At 39.9% G+C, this 21,114-nt stretch overlaps 5 protein-coding genes across 5 annotated transcripts; 1 reads left to right on the plus strand and 4 right to left on the minus strand.

Annotated features, from left to right (window-relative positions):
* Nucleotides 1-97: 97 nt before the first annotated feature.
* On the minus strand, nt 98-1,728 carry LOC126795195 (uncharacterized). Its single transcript, XM_050522038.1, has 3 exons — nt 1,478-1,728; nt 1,297-1,360; nt 98-1,185 (listed from the first exon to the last, which is right to left on the minus strand). Exons 1-3 carry the CDS (start codon nt 1,568-1,570, stop codon nt 374-376), a joined length of 969 nt encoding a protein of 322 aa, XP_050377995.1. The 5' UTR covers nt 1,571-1,728; the 3' UTR covers nt 98-373.
* A 1,654-nt stretch (nt 1,729-3,382) lies between these two features.
* On the minus strand, nt 3,383-4,891 carry LOC126793859 (B3 domain-containing protein At1g05920-like). The gene has a single exon (XM_050520488.1). The coding sequence runs from the start codon at nt 4,889-4,891 to the stop codon at nt 3,383-3,385; it is 1,509 nt and encodes a 502-aa protein (XP_050376445.1).
* Nucleotides 4,892-5,438: 547 nt separating this feature from the next.
* Nucleotides 5,439-6,362, minus strand: LOC126793862 (putative B3 domain-containing protein At3g24850). Its single transcript, XM_050520490.1, has one exon. The coding sequence runs from the start codon at nt 6,360-6,362 to the stop codon at nt 5,439-5,441; it is 924 nt and encodes a 307-aa protein (XP_050376447.1).
* A 5,310-nt stretch (nt 6,363-11,672) lies between these two features.
* LOC126793778 (TORTIFOLIA1-like protein 3) lies at nt 11,673-14,775 on the plus strand. Its single transcript, XM_050520401.1, has 5 exons — nt 11,673-12,621; nt 12,719-12,830; nt 13,055-13,620; nt 13,913-14,324; nt 14,445-14,775. Exons 1-4 carry the CDS (start codon nt 11,842-11,844, stop codon nt 14,306-14,308), a joined length of 1,854 nt encoding a protein of 617 aa, XP_050376358.1. The 5' UTR covers nt 11,673-11,841; the 3' UTR covers nt 14,309-14,324; nt 14,445-14,775.
* Nucleotides 14,776-16,928: 2,153 nt separating this feature from the next.
* LOC126794707 (uncharacterized) lies at nt 16,929-20,313 on the minus strand. Its single transcript, XM_050521476.1, has 4 exons — nt 20,230-20,313; nt 19,901-20,077; nt 17,932-19,283; nt 16,929-17,269 (listed from the first exon to the last, which is right to left on the minus strand). The coding sequence occupies exons 1-3, from the start codon at nt 20,242-20,244 to the stop codon at nt 17,949-17,951; spliced, it is 1,527 nt and encodes a 508-aa protein (XP_050377433.1). The 5' UTR covers nt 20,245-20,313; the 3' UTR covers nt 16,929-17,269; nt 17,932-17,948.
* Nucleotides 20,314-21,114: the final 801 nt, after the last annotated feature.

Here is a 21,114-nt window from a genome sequence, read left to right on the forward strand (position 1 = left end):
TTACAATGATGCCTTCTGTATCATCAATTACCAAAGTCAATGAACACAAAACAATATAGCACAAAAAAACAACATAATATAAAGGGGTAAGTGAATCAAACATAAAAGCATGAAAAAATAAGCAAATTAAAAAGTAATACCATAGGATACTGTATGTCTGTTTCATGTATTGAATTTCTATACCGCCTTATCTATTCACATACGAACACTGAGTCCTCTACATTCAGCACATAAGAACCAACTCATAATAGAAGCAGGTCAATTCCCGGGCGCTCAAAACCCTATTACCCACATCTAACTAATAAAACCAAATACTAAAGTCCCATGAAAAGAAATTAGAGACCAGCATACATATCTCGCGAGCAGCAGTTCCTTAAGACCCTGTGATCATGCTACACGAGTGAGGCAACCGGAATGTAAGACTACCTCCATGGATACTCTCATAAGGCTTCCTGCAGCCGGGACAGCGACCATCCCCCTCAAGAATCCTCTTGTGGCAAAAAAGACACAGCCTGAATCCACACAAGCACGGCAAAAAGCTGGTGTCTGTCAAATCCAAATCTTCATAGCATATAGGACACGAGGACGGCGGAGACACCACACTGTTACAGGCCCACGGATTACCACCACCAAATCCTTTCCTGCTGGAATTCGGCAAGCCGATCTGCTTAGCCAAATTAGGCAGACTCTGGGGGCGATACGCATCATCCGGCCTCCAAGCTTTCGGCATAGCTCTCTCACACTGAGGCTTCGAATTCTCTACCACCTGACGAGCAGGAACCACTTTCGCAACCGCCTCATGCTCCTGGGGCGGCTCCAAGGGCTGATTCTTCGGCTTCTCATCGGCCGCCAACGCGTCCGCCACGGCCTCCCAATCATCCAGGCAGCCATCATCCTCATCCTCCTCCGTAATATTCCCAGAGAAACAATCACCGCTGCTGCTACTGCTGCTGCTGGACCCGGTGAAAGTCTCCGAATCATGGCCGCCCAGCACACTACTGTTGAAGCTCGACGGACTGTTCGAGTCCAATTCGCTGTCATGGTGGTGGTGGTGCTGGTGGTTCGATCCGACGCTCTCTCCTTCGCCCGGCCCCATTTCCTCCAAGGACCGAGGGCTACTACGCTCTCGGCGGCCCTGAACGCCGCCGTGCTGCTCCTCCCTGCCGTCCTTGTTCTTCACCGCACCTAATTCCCAATCAAATCAATACAAATTTCATACCAAAGCACAAAAAAATGGCGGAAAAAAATCCGAAATTTACATGCAGGAATAGAAAAACCAAGAGATCGACGCAATACCTGAAGAGAGCCACTGCTCACGGCGAACGTCGAGCTTGCACTGCTTCAATTTGGCTGACCTGGCCTGAAAACAGCCCCAAGAAAACCATTGAATACAACAAAGATCGCATCTTTTTTTTTCACAGAGAATATAAAACTAACAACCAAGAACAAGAAATCGAAAACGGAATCGGAATCGAACCCTCTTCTTCTTGCCCAAATCCCGGGCGGCGGTTTTGTTGTTGATAGTTGGGGCGGAAGGAATGGAGGCGTTGGTGATCGAATCAGAAACCATGGCTGAAATAATCGGATTTGAAAAAAGCTTCGAGATTTTTTGTCGGATTCAGAAACCCTTTTTTTTTTTGTGGTTTGGAGAAGAAGGAAGAAGAAGCTGGAAAAGTTAAACGGATAACGGAAAGTCGGAAACTGCTCTGCTCCCTTCGCCTTATTTTGTGCTCTCTCTCTCTCTCTCTCAGACCCTGAAAATCGAGGGCCGGGTTTGATTTATATACCGGATGAGTTACCATAATACCCTTTTTTGTTACTGGATTTGCGGGACTGTCCTCTTGGGTTATTCTCAGAAATTGGGGGATAGGCGCATATAGGGCCATATGTGGACGGTGGGGCTATTTTTGTAATGTGCGATTAAGGGTGTGTTGCGACGTCGTTTGATGGTTATTTAAATTTCGTTAGTCGGTGTTTATCCAAGAAATTTGATGAATGAGAATATAGGTGCTAATCAGTCATGATTCGAGGGGAGTTTTTCTCACATGTAGCGTCACTCTTGAATTAAGGAAATTAGATCATAACTGGTTAGACATAATATATGAAGGTTTGGTTCGAGTGCGATCATTTGTAAGTTTGTAACCGATAAGATTTACTGTTTTTCTTTGTTTTAAAGTAAAATAATAATTGATCAATGTACTTACTTATATTCATTTTTAATGAGATTTTTTCACCATTCAATGTAATGGACCGTTTCTTTTGTTTTATTTGGACTTCACTTTGAAAATGTCGTTTATTAGATCAATTCTATGTAATGGTGAAGATTGAACGTGAATATTGAATTCCCATCAATATTTTGAGGATTATCGTTTTGGATTTTCTTCATCATTAAAATGGTTATAGTGTTTAAGTTGCTTATATGGAACCCTAGCTTTGCAATATGTAGCAGCATCATTCAAATTTACGTAATACCTTCTTTTTGTTTAGAATTTACATAGTACCATATAAACCAGTTATTGGATAAGAATTCACAGACGTATAATACCTTCTTTTTGTTTAGACTTATTCGATTTTTCCTAGGATACTGCTCTTGAGTCTTCAAGCTTTAGACATTAAAATGGTTACGAGACATTAGGATTTCATGTAATAATAAAAGAATCTAGGTTGTAGAGTAAGGCTTTGAAGCATGAAATAATGCAAGTAAAAAGACGAACATTCTTTCCAGTTATACTTAATAGTACACAACTACTCCACCAAGAACACCATACACGTCTCTAATATGAATACAAATTTGGATTTGTCCTTTATGTGATTGTGTATGATCTCATTCCTAGTAGTCAGGAGTACTGAACGTGAAATCAAAAAAGTTTTTCCAAACAAAACAAACTTATCTTTTAGACTAAGACGTTGAAACATAAGTGAGTAGTGACATCAAATACGTAATCTTGGATGATCTACTTCTTTTCTGGCTGAGAATAACCTTGTTGGTTGCTTCATAATATTGGATTAAGACAGGAGCTAATACCAGAAAGTGGATTCTCAAATTTCATAGGTTACTAATCAACAATCCATCTCCAAAAAAAAAAACAATCTATCAAAACAAAGACTAGGATGCCCTCGATGTTTTATTGACGTATAAGTGTAACGTCATGTAACATGAATTGCATAGCAGATAGACAATCCATATATTCTTCCATATTCTTCCAATAAATGTTGGATCTGTTCGAAAAGTAGAGCAAAACTAATACGTGCATCTTTCTTTAAAACTGATCAGTCAAATCATGCAAGCTTGGCTTGATTAAACTCTTAGGATCATAGAAATATTGTACATGATACTAGATTATGCTCTAAATTTATAATGTCAAGTATATTAGATTAGAGATTAATCAACATCTTCCATGGATTTCTCAGAGCTCACTTTGCTTCTGCTTTCCTCAACTAGTACCCCCACTGTTATACCATCTTCCTTGTCATGATCTCCAGAACTACCTTCACCAGAACTAGAATTAGCATTGCTGCTACCTTCTCCACGAACAACACTAGCATTAGCATTAGCTGCATTACTACTACTACTACCGAAGCCAGCGGCGCCGCCGTCACAATTCTCATCCCTCTTGACAACAGCCAAGTGAAGGTTGTTCCTGATGTCCCGGAATGACCAAACTTGGATCAGGTCACCCTGTTTGAGACGGTTTTTGTTGGCAACATGTGCCCATCGATTTATCAAAACATACGATTTGACACTCGACACGCTAGTTTCCTTATACTTCCACTTCTTGAAGTGCAGCGATTCCTCTTCGCCCATGGGATCAATAATTGTGATGTCCATGAATTCTGCTGTATTTTCAAGCCTTTTCACTTCATGGGGCTCCAAGAAATTGCGTAGGAGTTGGTTTATAGGCATTGACAGCCGGTTTTGCTGCTTCTTTATGTCCGAAATGTACAATTCCTTTTGAAACACCAACTGCGCTTTATCACCATCCCCTCCCATAGTTTCAATTTTTCTCTTGACACTTCCAGGCAAATCTCGATGAACAATATTTGGCGGTGAGTTATGTTTTCGCCTCTTCGTCTCCCTATGATGTATCAGAGCCTTGCCCTTATTCTTGCTCTCCTTGGAGTCGAAATCCCAGTCGGTATCTCCTGCATCATTCTCATAACTCCTTTTACGTGGTTCTATACCATTATTTCTTTGAGATTCAAAGGCAGAGTAGCTCTGTTTTTTGCCTTTGAAGGAAACCGTCTTTTTTTTGTTACGTAAATCACTATGATCGCCATCGTTGGAGTTGAAAAACTTCTTATGAGACTCTGAGTTCTTCTTTCTGATGTACCCTTGAGACAATTGTTGAGGATGGCTACTTGGTGGTGAGTAATATCTTGTCATCAAGCCCTTGCCCTTCTCCTCGCGCTTTCTCTTTGTCAAAGGCCGATCATCATCGTCGTCGTCGTCGTCGTCGTCATCCTCATTTTTTCTTATATAGTCAGTACGAACAGCATCTTCATCTTTCTCGGAGGTGAAGATAACCATGTCTCTCTTGTCGCCCAGATCACCATGATCATGATCATCCTTAGAGTCAAAGTAATCCAAGTTCTTCTTCTTCAATTCCGGACGAAGATCACTATGAACATCATTACTCTCGTCCCACCTCTTGCGGATTACTCTATCAGCATTAAGCTTTCTCAGAGATTCAACAGCGGAACTCGTACTCTCACCACTTTCTTGGGACTTGCTGCGCTCTCTTAAGGCTTGTATCACTTCATCTTCCTTGTTGCTATAAACAGCAGCAACCAAAAGCAATTCATCAAAAAGGTGTAACTTCTTATTAGGAATTACCTTGCGCTTAAGCTCTTGCACAGCTTCAAGGGTGATAACTATATCCTCCTCCCCCATATTTTAGAGAATTGATTAGTGAATGAAACCAAAAATTTTGCTATTACCGAAGGGGACGCAGAGATTAGTTTGGGAACTAATTAATTGTGTATGACTTGTTTATATAGGATGGAGTTATTTTGAAGTAATCCCTTGTCTGATTAGGATATAGTATCGTATCATGTTTTCAATGTCTGATGAGGATTGTAATTATATATGTTGGACTTAGCTAGCCACAATTTACTAGTATTCCTCTTGTCCGTAGGATACTGTGTTAAACCTGTTGTAATTAGCTAGTCTTTGCAAATGTTGTTTGCCAATCAACCTTGGATTAGATATTCGCAAAGCATCAGGAATTCAGAATTCGATCAAAGTTCTCTTATCATGCATAACAAAATTTCCAGGAGGCATAATAAGAATCAAAACAGAAATTAATACGTACAGGTCGAGGTTTTAAGATGAATAAAAATGTATCGTACTTAAAAGAATTAAAGTTTACCATACTTCTTTTTGTTAAAAGTTTACAGAATTACTACCTCCCATTGCATGACCACCTCAACCACTTGGTCTACTTGATTTCACCATCAACAACAGTACTACTAGCATAACTAGTACTACTACTACTACACCCGGCATCACGACTGTCGACACCCCTCTTCACAAGGGCCAAGTGAAGCCTGCTGTTGGTCTTATTCCGAAATGACCAAACTTGGATAAGATCCATGGCTTTTAGAGCATTCTTTGCGACAACATAGTTCCATCCAGTTCTCAATATATAGGATATGGAACTGGGGTAATTCCACTGCGCTAAGCATATTTTTTCTTCTTCAACCATGGGGTCTATCAACGTGATGTGTAATTCCCCACGCGATTTATCCAGCCATTCCGCTTCATCCTTCTCCAAGAAAGGCCATAGGAGTTGGTTTTCCGGCATTGTTAACCGGCTTGCATTGTTACGGCAGTCACTGATGATCAATGGCTTCTCAATCACCAAGCGCGCTTCATCAGAACACCCTCCCATCGTTTCAATCTTTCTCTTGAACTCTTCAGGCAAGTCTCGAAGTTGAGTAGCAAGTGGCTGAGAGTACTTCATCTTCTTGCTCGTCTGTTCGGGCTTCTTGGAGTCGGAAGCCCTGACTTTCTTACGATCACAAGTAGGCATGCTATTGTAACCACGTTCATCGTCTCTTCCAGTAGCACAGTTCACAATCTCTATCTTGGAGTCCAATGTATCCTTCTTCAGCTTCGTGAATTCCACCCTCCGATCACTATGGCCATCTGCATCGTCCCTACTTGGGGAGAATATTTTCAAAGCATTGAGCTTTCTCAAGGCTTCCTGAGCTGAACTTGAATTCTCAAAAATAATTTCTTCTTCCTTGTTGCTTGCAACAGCAGCAACTAGAGCCAATTGATCAAGATTCGGCATCTTTTTGTTGTCACCATATACCTTGCTCTTAATAACTTGCATAGCTTCCACGGTAAGATGCCCCATCTCGATCGATCTTCTTTTTCTTCGCTCTCTCGATCATTGAATGCAATTGAAGTCAAATAGTTCTCTTTAATTATGTTCTGTTCGTTCTCCTAGACACCTTGTATATATATACTTATATGGTCGAGGTATAGTGTACCTGACGGTACATTGCTCGATTAGGAAAGGAAACATAACTTTGGTGCGAATGTGCGATTATGAAAATTAAAGTCTGTACATTAGCATACTTATGCATTGCTTGATTAGGAGAGGAAATTAACTATTAGGTGCTATTAGGTAAGTTGTGTTCTGTAGTAAACATTGCTTGATTAGGAAAGGGAATTAACGATGAGAAAGGCTAGGGTTGAGAAAGAGATCAATTTTTCTAGTAAACCTTCGAAGATTTACAAGAAGCGATGCAACAAGGAAAAAAGAAGAGAGACATACAATATGCTTATAGATTGATGCACGTACTATTCCAAACAACTGTATGTAACGGAAAATTCTACCATACGATGCTGCATGGTATGTAGCAGCATTTTCCTCCACACATTATCTCCTAAAATCCCAAGTGCATATTATGACACCTCTCTGTCACCACACACAACTACCCCGTATGTAACTAGACCCTTTAAAATAGAAGATGAGCCCAGATACCCAGAGTAACCCCTAATCCAGCCACACATAGATAGCCAAGGCCGGAACGCCACCTTCTTTTAGGTTTGGGCACCGTCGATGAAGGCTGCTTCCTCTCAATCTCTAACATTGAAATGCCATCTGGTAGCAAGTGGTTCAACTCCTCCACTAAATTAGGTTCATAACTAAGAAGACCAGACATCTGCAACAATTTAACAATTACTTCAGTTAATTAAACCATGCATGGTTAAGTACTTCAATTTTACAAAAAAAAAACATATGATCAGAGTTTAAATGAACCTCTTTTAGTAACTTGGGAATGTTGGTCTGCTTCTCTTGATACTCTCCAATAACATCCAAGAAGGTCTGGTATTTCTCCTCACCGATATCTCTCTGCGAATAGTTAGATAGTAAGAGGCAAGATATTACAGAGCATAGTTCTAGCTAGCTACCTGCCTTGTTGTCGAAACTACTTTCAAGTTATGTACCTTGACTTTCTCCATAAAATTCTTCATATCTTCGCTACTAGGTTGAATCTGGAAATCGTTGGTGAAGGGTTCGGCGGTTGCCATGTTTTCCATTATATAATCTGTTCAAATATGAAACTATAATCAAAGAAAAGGATGGAAATTTGAAATATATATTATATATAATGGAATCAAAAGAGGGACTGGAATTTATAAACTTCATTATCGAAGGTCTTATTTTATGAAGACGCTAGAACAGAGGTTCTATTACATATGCATCCTATGATAAGAAACAGAGCCCGAGTTGATCGAAAGAATACCTTGTTGCTTACTGAACTTTCTTTTGAAAAGAACTCAACGACTTTGAGATTGATCGTGCATGAAGAGATCGAGCACTTATAAAACCTAGCTACTAGCTACCTTCAACTTTAATTGCGAGTTTGCCAGTTTCTTCTTTAACAAGGTAAGAACAAGACTGGATTTGGACTTTACTTTAAAATTGCGTGTTATGGGCCAAGAAAACCCCAACGATATAATTCACGGGCCTAGCTTTGATTTGTGTTTTTCCCCCCTTCTTTCTGATGAAGAAAAACTCAAATGAAAACATATTGGATAATTCTGATCGAATTAGATTGAATGACATTTCAGACTCCCTTTCGGTTTTGGTTGGTATATTAGATCTCAATCCTACCATGTTGGGGTTTGGAGTTGTAGATAGCTGTAGATAGTTTGATGTATAAAGTTGCAAGATTGAAGTTGGAGGGTCATGTTCATAGGTTTTTTATGCCCAAATCCAAATTATAAACGCGACAGACAAAGATCTATTTTGTGTGATTTTAGTGATCAAAGACAAATCGAAGTAGACAATTTCTAGTGATTGAAGAAAACTTTTGAATTTCCAAGTGCGACATTTAATCCACTAATTACATTGTTTATTTTGACACCCCGAATTGTCTCATTGTTATTATTTTGTGGCCGAAGCAAATAATAACAATGAGACAGCCCTTGCCCTTGCCCTCATTGTTAATAAGAGAATACATTGGATAACATCTTAAGACTCTTGTTATCTATTTACGTTGCGGTCCTTGCGGACTAAATTTTCCAAATGATGTGACAACCACGCTCTCTCTAATTAGGCATTTAGGCCAAACCACATAGAGAAAACCAAACACGCATATGGTCTTTTAAATTCCTTCAACACCAAAACCCAGCACATGCATGATTGTCCTCTCTTCCTTGTTGGCATGTGGAATTATGAAGAAGGGTGCTGATAAACAAGGCAAAATGATGATGATAAACATCTATAGTTTCATGACCACAAGATCACATTTTTAGTCCTCGTCATATGATGACCCTCTAGAATATGATGTAACCTGAAAAACCTTTTCTTTAGTTTCAAGTCACCCTATTCTTAGCTTTGAACAAAAATTCCTTATCTTACATTTCACTTATTTGGTCCAAAACAAATGGCATCCTTCATGTACGTTCAATCTTTATCACGCGGCAAACAAGCAGTGGTATAGGGGCAGGAATTCAGTACTGTGCATCTGAAAGAATGTTTGCTCTGAATTGGCAGGATGTGCTTAATTCTGTGTATATATATGGGTGTATAGATCATCTGCATATAGTCCATTACTACTTGTAACACAGAACCATGTATGTTTCCAATTTGACCTCTTCATGTTATGTGTCGCACTACAATACAAGGAAACCGCACATGCTCTGTAGTCTCCGGCCAAAGTGAATTGAGTTTCTTAAGTCAACCATGAACATTTGTCTGAAAAAATTGAGAGAAGAGGATGATCCATGTATGGCAAATTTTTTTGGTGTTGTGTTTTCATACAATTTTAGAGACGTAGTTATATTTGTAGTTATTGTTTGCAGTGTATTGACATTTATATGATTCACATAATAAAATGAGATTGCGCAAGTGTCAACCGTTCTTATGAATCCCTAACTTATCTTGATTAAGACCGAGAACTCCAAAACTTTAGCCTAGTCACTGGTCTGGTTAGATCAGCACCGAAGAAAATAGGTAATGACTTCTATTGATCAGCATTGCTCTTTTGGCATTCACTTGTTTGCCAATCAAGCTAATACTATATGTTTCTCTTTAAAACACTTGCTTAGGCAATTAGCTTCCCAGGAATTAACACAATCAGACATCATCTGTTTTTCTGATATCGCATTATCACAAAAATTTGAAATTAACCATTTTCAAGTGAAGAATGCTAGTTAGAAGTTACACTATTATACAAGCAAATCAGTGATCTTGTTTCAACCAAGCCAATACTCCCAATCAATGAAGTCAGCCTCTAACACCTTTCCCTGATTGGGCGTACCCAATCCACCTCTCCGAAGCTTCATTCTGGTGAAGGATCAAATCGTTCAAGCTAGAAATCATCCAGTCAGCAACTAATTAAACCATTCTCACTTTGTGTGCCAAGTTTCCGTTCTCATCCAACCAATTCAAGTTATCATTAACTTGCGCTTAAATTCCCTTCCAACATAAACCAATCTATATTTTCTTTTCTTCTCCAAAATGGTTAAAATCCAAAATTATTTGCATAAGCAAGTAGGTGAAGAGAGGTTGGAGGTAGGGTTCTAAGTGCAGCACATTTTTGGCCCACAGTTAATTAACAAATTGCATTTCTTGATTTGATTTGCTGGTCCACTAATTGCTTTCCCATCGCCTCAAACATGGATTAAAAGGTTAAAATCATTATCAGAGATTTTCCATTAAGGATCATTTTGTTAAGAACTAGTTGAAGATTTTTCAATCAATTGTTTATTATACCTACTTTTTGATCATATTTTTTAATCTCAACCATTTACATTTTATGTCTATATAAGTAGATTATTTATATAATTTTTTAATTAATTTAGTAATCGTTAAGGTATCAAAATATATCAAGTTAATTAACAGGTCAAAACTGTCAAATATGAACCGTTTAAGTTCATAATGAGTAAATCACATATATGAATTTGTTGATAATTTTCAAATTGGATGAAAATTTACAAAAATGATCTATTTATATATATCTAAAAACTAAACGGTCAAGATTTGCATATGAGATCGAAAAGTTGGTGAATTAGAAATGCTCTCAACTAATCCTCAACAAGAATGTCTTTATTGGAAATGCTTACATCAATATCATAGTCTCTAAAATAGCTGTTGGTTCCAAATTATATAAATCATTGGAGGTTTAGAAATAGGAAACTAGCCTTTTCTGTATATGCACATGGATCTTTGATATTTCTTTGTCTAATAGCTAATAAGCTATAAGTATCATGCTTTAAATTAGTTCAACCTCTTATTGGTTAGGTGAGCAGACAAAGCCTTGGATTTGGACATTTTATGATGAATAGGTAAAACAGACCTTTACTCCAAGTGAAAGCTATAGCGGTAAAATGCGTAGTTGAGGGTGTCCAACAATAACAAGTATATGTCAGAGTTGAGTTTTGCGGCATTGTGAGAAACTTCTCTAATGCTTTGTCGTGGCTATACAAGTGCAATTCGAACTAGACATGTACTTGAATTCTAGATAAGCTTATAGTCAGATATGAAATCTAGTTTAGATTTTCGCAAAATCGATGATCCAAGCTGCAGTCTTCTTATTCGATTATCTTTGTAATATACTTTTATCTCGTTCATACTCTACTACGAATTGTTTGGAGTCAATGATACCTTTATGCAAATTCACTATATAATATGCACATGTCCTTACTTTTTAGCTAAACTTACTTGAGAATGAAATGAACAATTAAGAGTTTAGGACCTGAGATTCAGTGTAACACACTCATGAGTCATGATCTAGCATGCAAGTAATCATTTTAAGTAAAAAAATCAAAGGAGCTTGATCATAGGCTCAGTCACCCTGACAATGCGACAATGTGACATAATTAACCCACAACCGACACGTGACACCAAAATTAACCCGCGCGCATTAACTCACGGGTAATAATTCTTCACGTGCACCCTTGCCTCCCCAATTTACTTCTTCTCTCCTGCACCGTGGTCCTGCATCCACCTGATCACTACCTCCCGCCCCTCTCTAATCGTAATTAACGACAAAAACAGGCTTACAGGCATGACTAAAACTGCCCTTGAGTGAAGTGCAAAAAAGGGAAACCTCTCTTGGTATGGATCATTATCACTCTTAACCCACTATTAACGAAAATAACGACCCCCTCTAAGCACACACGACGCCGTTTTAACCGCTATTAATATTCCCGTGATGACTCTCTTTGTTTCAGTTTAAAAAGAAGAGAGGAAAAGAGGTCTGTCAGAGACCACCGCCACCTTCTCTCCAGCAATGCAGCTGGAGATTCCCGAAGCTCCGCCGCCCGAACCGTAAAAAAAACCCGACCCGACTCCAGAAACCGCCACTTAATCCGCAATGCCTCCGGCGCAGAATCTCAAGCACCAGGTCTTCACTTGCCTCACGAAGCTCTCGGACCGTGACACTCACTCTCTGGCCGCGACGGAGCTCGAGTCCATCGCCCGGAGTCTTGACCCGACCACCGTGCCGACTTTCCTCTCATGCATCCACGCCACCGACGCCTCCGACAAGTCGCCGGTGAGGAAGCAATGCGTGCACCTAATCGCCGTACTCTCCGAAATCCACGGCGACGCGCTGGCGCCGCACCTGTCGAAGATGCTCGGAAACATCACCAAGCGCCTCCGCGACCCCGACTCCGCCGTCCGATCCGCCTGCCAGAACGCCGTCGCGTCGCTCTCCTGCCACGTCACCAAGCCGCCGTTCAGCTCGTTCTCGAAGCCGCTGGCCGAAGCGCTGTTCACGGAGCAGGACGTGAACTCGCAGATCGGCGCGGCGCTCTGCCTGGCCGCGGCGATCGACGCCGCGGCAGACCCCGAGCCGGCGAGGCTGGCGAAGCTGTTGCCGAAGTTCGAGAGGTTACTGAAGAGTGACAGCTTTAAGGCCAAGCCGGCGCTGTTGACGCTGATCGGAAGTGTGATCGGCTCCGGCGGCGCGTCTAGTCAGGGAGCTCTGAGGAATTTGGTTCCGTGCTTAGTGAACTTCCTCAGCTCCGATGACTGGGCGGCGAGGAAGGCAGCGGCTGAAGGCTTGGTGAAGCTGGCGGTGGCTGAGAGAGACTCGTTGTCTGAATTCAAAGCTGGCTCTTTGAGAACTTTCGAGAGTCGGAAATTTGATAAGGTAAAAAAAAAATTGTTCTTCATAATTTTCATGTTTGTGTTGTAAGTTTTCATTGTTTTAGTTTGAAAAAATATAGTGGTTTGTGATTTGTGAGTAGGTGAAGAGTGTTAGGGAGGTTATGAATCAGATGATGGAGGCTTGGAAGCAGATTCCTGATCTCTCCGACGAGGCTTCTCCGCCGCCGGCGGATTCAAATGCTTCTTCTAGAGGTATTAAATGGATCGTAGATCGCATGGTTATTCAATCTAACGCTTAATTACTGTACTTTAGAGTTGTGATCATATTTGGCTAATTGGCTTCTAGCTTATTTATTTTTTGCCAGATCATGGATTTTGAGTGTCTGATGTGTTTTGTCTTTGCTAGATTCAGTAGTACTTATGTAGATTGTGATTCTTTCTTATTTGTTTTAATTGAATGTTGGTTTTTATATAAGGTCCAGAGAATGCAAGTGATGGATGGTATCCGGATGGACCTAGAATTTGTGGTGCTTCTGGTGTTGAAGCTCCTCAGTTGAAGAATAGACACAGCTTGGCTAACAGATCAACTCCGCCTGACAGTTCTTATGCTACCACTGCTAGAAAGAGAAGCACTTTCAATAGTAATGAGAAGAAGATTTCATCTATGTTTCGAAAGCCAGACCATTTAGATATGGAAGTTGAGATTGCTGCTAATAATGCTGCCGGTGCTTGCTGTGATGACTATGAGGGGGATGAAAATGTGCCAGAAAGGATCGATGAAAAGACTAGACCTTCAAAGCCGGAAACAAGACGGGCTTTATTCCAAAAGAGTTCTGATAACAAAATGCACAGATTTGGAGGGTCGAGGACTGGATCTCGTGTTGCTCCATATCATGAGGAGAATTCAGAATCTACAGTTGTTGTCAGTAATGCTACGGAGGATATCCATAAGAACCACAGAGAATGTGAGGATTTGTCCTTGATCCGCAGTCAACTTGTGCAGATTGAACAGCAGCAGTCCAATTTATTCGATCTCCTGCAGGTTTGTTTACACAACTTTTTTTCTTTTTAGTAAAGTTTGTTCACACTACTTGAAAATTGAGATCCTCAGTGATTTGAGTAGTTATATATAGCAGGGAAGTTATGCAATAGTGTGGTCGATAACATCAACCTGTAACATAAGGAGTGCAATGTTTTTCCATACAAGAGTCAATTGTTCATATTTACGTGTCTAGCTTCATTGGTAATATTAGGCAGGGGACTCATCCTTTTTCTTGTAGTGCAATTTCAATGAAGGATTTTTAATTATGCTCTTTATTTCGTTATTACATCAGAGATTCATTGGTAGCTCACAAAGCGGAATGCATTCCCTGGAGACGCGCGTACATGGGTTAGAGCTAGCTCTGGATGAGATCTCCTATGATTTGGCTTTGTCAAGCGGAAGGATGACTAATCTCGAGTCACGTGGAAAAACTTGTTGCTTGCTACCTGGTGCTGACTTTTGGAGCTCCAAGTTCTGGAAGAAAACAGAAGGCAGGTATTCAACCTCAAGGTTGAATAATACCAGGGCTGCATCTGTAGAAGCCATGCGGTACAGAGCTGATAACAGGGGCAATGTTGAAACATCGAACCGTAGGTTTTGGCTTCAAGATAGGAGTGGGTTCATTGTTAACCCTTTGGCAGAAATTCCGACCAACTCAAGAGGTATATCAGAGGTTGCACGTCACTAGCCAGTTGAATTAGCAGGTATTGTTAACTAATACCTCACACATCCCTTCTGTCAATCTTGGCTTCCCACCACTTTAGAAGTGATGGTATTTCTGTTATAGTGTCAGCATAACTAAAGATCCATTTTATTTCATCCAGATCTGCACCATCAAACAAGGCCATATGAAGGCAGTGTGAATGTGGTACAACGAGTATTACTACACAAGTATTCTATTTCATACGACTTGCAGAAGATACCAAATATGTGAAACTATCAAGTACAGCTTTTACTGTTCAATTTGTTCGTGGTGGTAGCAAGATTCAAAGTAATCAGATTTGTCAGCGATATACAAATGCCGCGATCTTGGTATAGAGGATTTAACGTGTATAGAGGATTTAGTAGGGCTTTCATTCTCATTAGCTGGGAATTTGTTTCGTATGTGGATTCTTTGTTATTATTATCACTGGCCATGAAAGTATTATTAAGATCTGATGATGGTGATGGTTGGTGATGAATTTTATAGTTTCCAAATAGTCATCGCTTTGGCATGAAGCAATAGTCAATTACAAAGACAGATCAATCATCATTGTAATTAAAGGCATAAAGCTGGGTCTCATTCATCTACTTTGCCGACAATGTGTTTAATATGCGTGTTCACCCAGTGGCAACAAACATTGATTTGAACACTAGAACTGCAGGTACTTACAATAGTCATGGAATGTACCAAATATCGGCCCTGATAGACATAGCAAAATTCAAAGATCATGCCACTTGATCCAAAATGCAAAAGAACAGAGTATTTTATCCTCTGGCTGTCATGGTACATAAGCATGAGGATAATAGAACTCCTTTGCGAAATCCGTACTCGCAATGGTTTTAAGTATGATGCGGAACCGAATTGATGCAATGAGTTCATCTTTGGAAGGTTCCTCATATGCACAGTAGTGTGAACTGTTTTGAAACAGGCAAACTTAGATTTTATTACTGCAACATAAGATAATAACAAGCAGATCAGAACTTCAAAATCCCAAAATGATCTTAGCTTTCCATAATCCATAGGGAGCTACAGAAGTATTTCAATATGCCATATCCAAATCACAAAGCTTCGCACGACAACTGGGTAGTACATCCAATTGGTCCGAGATCTCTAACATCAAGATATAAAACGTATCAAGAAAAAATCAGGGCTGCAACTTTCCCAGAGAATAGGATTTCAGCTAGCTGGAAGGCTCAGACTTATGAGGCTTGTTCATCATCATAATCGACTTTCTGCACGTAAAAGAACAAACTTATCAGAGAGGAAGATACTGGAAGGTGATTAGAAAGAAGCAGATATGGGACTCCCAAACATCAATCCAAGTGTAGAGCCAGCAAAAGTGGTTAACTTTGAATCCGAGTATTCACTGTATGATTCAATTTATGTGATACAGTTACCCAGAAGACTAAGTGCAGGATACACAGACTTCTCTAGTTAAATACTCTCAGATGTACTAGCAAGTGCATCGTAAATGCAGTCATCAAAGTGTTCGAGTGGTCATAACTTAACAATGAAAAACTCGTATTCAAGGGAATCAAGGAACACTAAAGCGATAAACATTATCACAGGCATATATCCCTGGTCCTTAATTTTCCAAAATAAAACAATAAAGACTAGCAGTCCTCATGGCACATATTTCTTACAAATTTGGACAGCTTTCACATTCTCTGGCCTCTGAGAGGCTCATCAAACACAGTAGGGGATGCATACACTACATCATACATATTTACATCTCTGCTTCTCAATCCTCACAAGTCACAAGTGTCACTTTTTACATTAGATGCTGAGGTTCTTTCATCTTTTGAAGCTAAGATTTCCAACAATATCCATCATCCTAAAAACTAAATGCCACTCTTCCCTCTTGCCAAACCCCATGAACAACTTAAAAAAAACACTAATTACAGACAGATAGTACTCCAAAACCAAGAAATGCATAACTCCAGGTCAAATAGTTCATCTTTATTGATTACAGAATTAGGTTAAAATTAATTACAACAGATAATTCAATTTCATTCACAGATTCAAAGATGGTCCCTCAGTTAGATCATAGAAATACAAGTATGAAGTAAATAAGGATTTACCGGTTGAGCTTTGTGCCAAGCGATGCCTCTGTAGACATTTAAAGAGAAAGTACCGGTGAGGTAGATGGTGGTGACTCCCAGCCCCGCCGTGAAAGCCTTAAAAGCCCAATCACCTGCCTTAGCTACTATACCCATCTCCTCTCTGTCTCTCTCTCTCTTTCTCCAAGACTCAGTTTTTGCTAACCCAAAATCTATGAGCTTCAAGTCTTGAAACAAAAGCAGTCTTTTGTTAGGGGTGACCAGACTCCAGACACTCATCTCTGGCACGTGACTTGCAACACCCCATCTTTTTTTGGGGCATCTAGTAAAAAGCCCAAGATTGATTTTTTTTACTTGGGTAAAACAATGCAAGGTTAAAAACCAAACCACAGGTTATTAGTAGACTTTGGTTTTATAATTACTACTAGCTTTCCTGCACATGCCGTGCGCATATAGGAGACCACGCTTGCGCGTGTGAATTAGTTTTACATTTGTAAGTAATTCGTTTAAAGTCACTAATGCACTGATCCATGTTACATTGTTACATTTTATCTCAGTAGTTCCATCAATCTCAAGGGTGATTAACTTGAGTTTGACTTAACCAAGATCCAACAGTTACTGAAGCTGATATCATGCAAAATATCAGACAAGTAAAATGTCACAATATTGGTGATTTCAATTTCTAATTTCTATTCTATATTATTCCCATATAAGTAAACTCCAGTTCCTCAATAATGTCACAATAACTATATCTTTGGTTTGTCTCTCCCTGAACCAGGTTCATCTTTGTATCCAGAGAACATCAATGTCAACCCAATGTCCTTCCCACTACAAAAACTTCACTCATTGCAGATCTCCGGCTTCTTCTCTGAGATAGAGAGATCAGCTGTGCAAGACAAAATGCAGAAGACATCAGTTCAAAAGAAGGCTCAATAGTACGTCCACGCAGATACCACAAATTACACCACATACATTTGCACTTCATGCTTCTAAATTTATCATACGCGCAACTAAACACTGAACTGAAGGATAACACACTCCAACAACATAAATTGTAACACTAATTACCTGAGATCAGATGCCCTAGGAAGGGTTTAATTACCTTTTTTCAGCATTATTCAAAGATCATTATACGCAAAATAGTTTTCAATCTAAAGCTACAATAATATGGCAATGCATGGATTTTTACGCAAAGAGTTTTGGCTGTTTAAATTATCTAAATAAATAAAACTAGGGAGACACAGAAACATAGTTGGAGTGATTGAGGCAGTCTCACGAGTGAAGGTTGATGACTAGAATCTCGAAAGAGAGATAAATCCTTTAATCTTTTCAGGGTAAACAGGGCATGCCTAATCTTTTCTTAGAGAACCCTCAACCAAGCTAGGCAGGTCCACACTTGCAAGGTCACTATTAGCTGCTATTATTAACAGTTGAATGGCTCTTCCCAATCCTAGTCCTGTTTAAACATGAATGCCAGAGGTGACACAAACAAACATACATACAAACATATAAGCATGACAACAGAGTTCAGAATAATGTATTCCCAACCTGATGAACAACCAGTGCTAGACGTCACTGTACTGACACGATGCAAGCATCAAGCTCGACGGCTCTTGCTGCTGCAGAGAACCAGCTTTCGTCTCCCTAGAACTTCCCTCCAAAATGCCGTACTGGGAATTCCTTTCAGGCATGCTTAAACTCTCCTTCTTCCGCTTTCTGTGGAATGTAAATTTGAGAACCTTATTGCTTACAGGTTGACTAGCAACCAGGCCATCTAAATGAGATGCTTCCAAAACTGATACACCTTTCTGAAGATCAGTATTGCAAGCTAGAATCTCCACACTTTTTGCAGATAACCCTTCATGTCTGGTTAACTCAGTTTTTTCAGTCAATGACTCATCAATGTTGGTCTCCAACTGAACAGTGGGTCTAGTCAATTGTACAACACTATCAGTAACAATATCAAATGCTGAAAGTGAGCTCAAATCAATGGTCTTTGAAGTTGACTTTGGGATTGAAACAGAAGCTGTGACTTCATCTTCAGAGTTTTTGGCAGAATTATCTGTAGAATCACTGTTATTGACAGAGTTAGGAGAAGTAGAGCAGGATATGCCAGAAACTTGGCGCAATTCTGTGAACTGATGAGGAACATAGTCAAGATGAGTGGATGAAGGAAATGTGAATCTATTTCTGGACGTTCCTTTTCTCTTCCTGCAGAAGGACAAAATTGCAGGTACTTCCATTTCTAGCTGCTCTTGTTCTCTTATATGGCTCTCATCTGCATTCCTCATTTTCAATTCTACTAGATCCTTCTCTTCTTCATGCATACTGTCAAACTTTGGTGTAGGTGTAACAGACATCCCTTTGTCTTCACCATTTCCTCCAAAGAATGGTAAATGTTTTGCATCAACAACTAGTCCAGAAAGAGACAGCTTTTCATCAAACAGGTACTTTTCAAAAGCACGGATTCTCTGAGTGAATCCATTTCTGTATAACTCGGGCTCTTTATTTCTCATTATTATTGAGGAAAAATCTGGATCATGAACACAGTTAATATCCTCGGGAGAATCAGATTCAATGTAACACTTGCTGCCCTCATATATCCCATTTCCATTGGACTGCTTGTCATTAGTTGCCATCACATCTGCCTGAGGATTAAGTTGAGATGTCATCTCTGAAAAACACTGCCCATCTTGTGACATATTCTCTTGAACTGTGGTGTCAACCTCTGCATTTTGCCTATCCAGTGCTCGTCTATTTTTTGCCCTCTCCAGTCGATCCTGCACTTCACTCAACTCTCCCCTGAGGTCACTCACTATGTCCTCGGCTTCCTGGAGCTGTGCTTCAAGCTCATCAATCTTTCCCTGTTGACTCAAGGACTTCATTTCTGCTTCACCAACCTGCACATTTGCTTAACCCTTTACTGACTTCATCACATAAATAACAACACCAAGATTGAAGGCGCATAACACATGTTGCTTATACTTCATCACTTGGGGTGGCATCAATTGCCACTCAGAACAGCCGAAACCAATTTACATATGTACAAAGATTACTATTATTCATGTGAATGCAGCAGAAACTCTGAACAATAACTGAACTGAAGAAACTTTAGCAATGAAAATGCCAAAAAAGACACAAAACAGTGACAGTAGTTGGAAGGTTGAGCCCTTATATTTTACTTCACGACAAAAAATGGAACCAATTCCGCTCAAACGAGAATAAACTAGAGTCATACACCACTTCACACAAACTCATTAAACAATCAATTCTAACAAAATATCACATCTTTAACAGAAAATGATAAAAACACGAATCCCCAATGATATATGCTATCACTATCCATCATACGTTCATAATCAGCACAAAGAAAGGCTGCATTCTGTCAAAGCCCAACAATTGACTTCAAAATTCAATCTTTCTCAAGCTTCTCAACTACATTTCACACCCCCACATCAAAAAAGCACAAAACTTAACCCAAACAAAGATTCAACCAAAAAAAAAAAACAACACATACCTTAGAATCATAAGTGTGTTTGAGCCTGAGAAGCATCCGAAGCGCCTCTTCTTTAGTGTAGAGGATCTCCCTTTGCAGCCGAACAGCTCTCTTCTCCGAAACCATCACACGCGCCGCCGCCTCCTTCGCCGTATTGAGTATTATATCCGCGTAGGCCTTCTTCAACGCCGCCACCTTCTGCAAACCCAGAAACCAAAGACAAAGAAATCAAACACACAGAAAAAGAAAAAGAAAAAAAGAGAGCGTCTAATCAACTTCAGAAATGAACGATCGGGACCCTTTTCCGGAAATTGAGAATCCTGAAGAGGGTAGTCGTTGAAATTTGCTACCTCGGCTTCGTCCATTTCCGCCGGTGCCGGTTTCAGAACCAGGTCAGTTTCTGAGTCGTGAGGAAGAAGACCGGAGGTTTTCTGTTTTGCGCTTTTTTAACTGAAACTCCTGAGTGTGTTAGTTATTTGACCTCTGTTTTCTGATTTAATTACGATGGTGCCACGAGTGGTAGCAGGCCTCAGGCTCGGTGCGGTCCTTTTGGTTTGTTGCCGTTTTGAGTCCTAGTGGGTCCCGCGCCACCATTGTGGGCTCAGATGCGGTGACGTGCCCGCTTTGTAGGCGCGAGACGTGGCGGTTTCGCACGTGGGGTTTGGCTTGGGGGAAAACAGAGCGCTTTGAAAAGCGTGGGACGACAGTTGCGCGGTGGCCGGGGTGATTGCAGGTTTTTACTTACTTCAGTTACAGTATTTAACTCGTGGGATTGCACTTGTTACCTTCACAACAAGTTAGTATTACATCGTATAGTTACACATCCTACATACAAGAAAATTTTGTACTAACTCAATTATTTCCACGATAATTAATTTACTTCCGACAGAGTCTATCAACCATTTCTATAGAGCCTACTAGAGTTATAATTCTCCAATTTTACAATGTGCGTATAGTTGTTTAAGATCGATATTGTTTTTCAATAAAGAATGATGAATGTATTGAAAATGTTTAATAAATTTATCATAAATGGTATAGCTACTAACAAGTTTTGTACGGTATATGAATTCCCAAAATTACAAAGCGTGTACCTACACATACCATTCGAATGATCAAGATTATATGATTTTACATAGATATACGGTGGTCTGTACGTATAAAATATTTTAAATAACTAAGGATGCATTGTGTACTTGCACGATCGTGCATATATGAATTTCCGTTGTTCACCTCCT

Source organism: Argentina anserina, chromosome 5 (genome assembly GCF_933775445.1).
Source record: "Argentina anserina chromosome 5, drPotAnse1.1, whole genome shotgun sequence".
In the NCBI taxonomy this organism is placed as follows: Eukaryota; Viridiplantae; Streptophyta; class Magnoliopsida; order Rosales; family Rosaceae; genus Argentina; species Argentina anserina.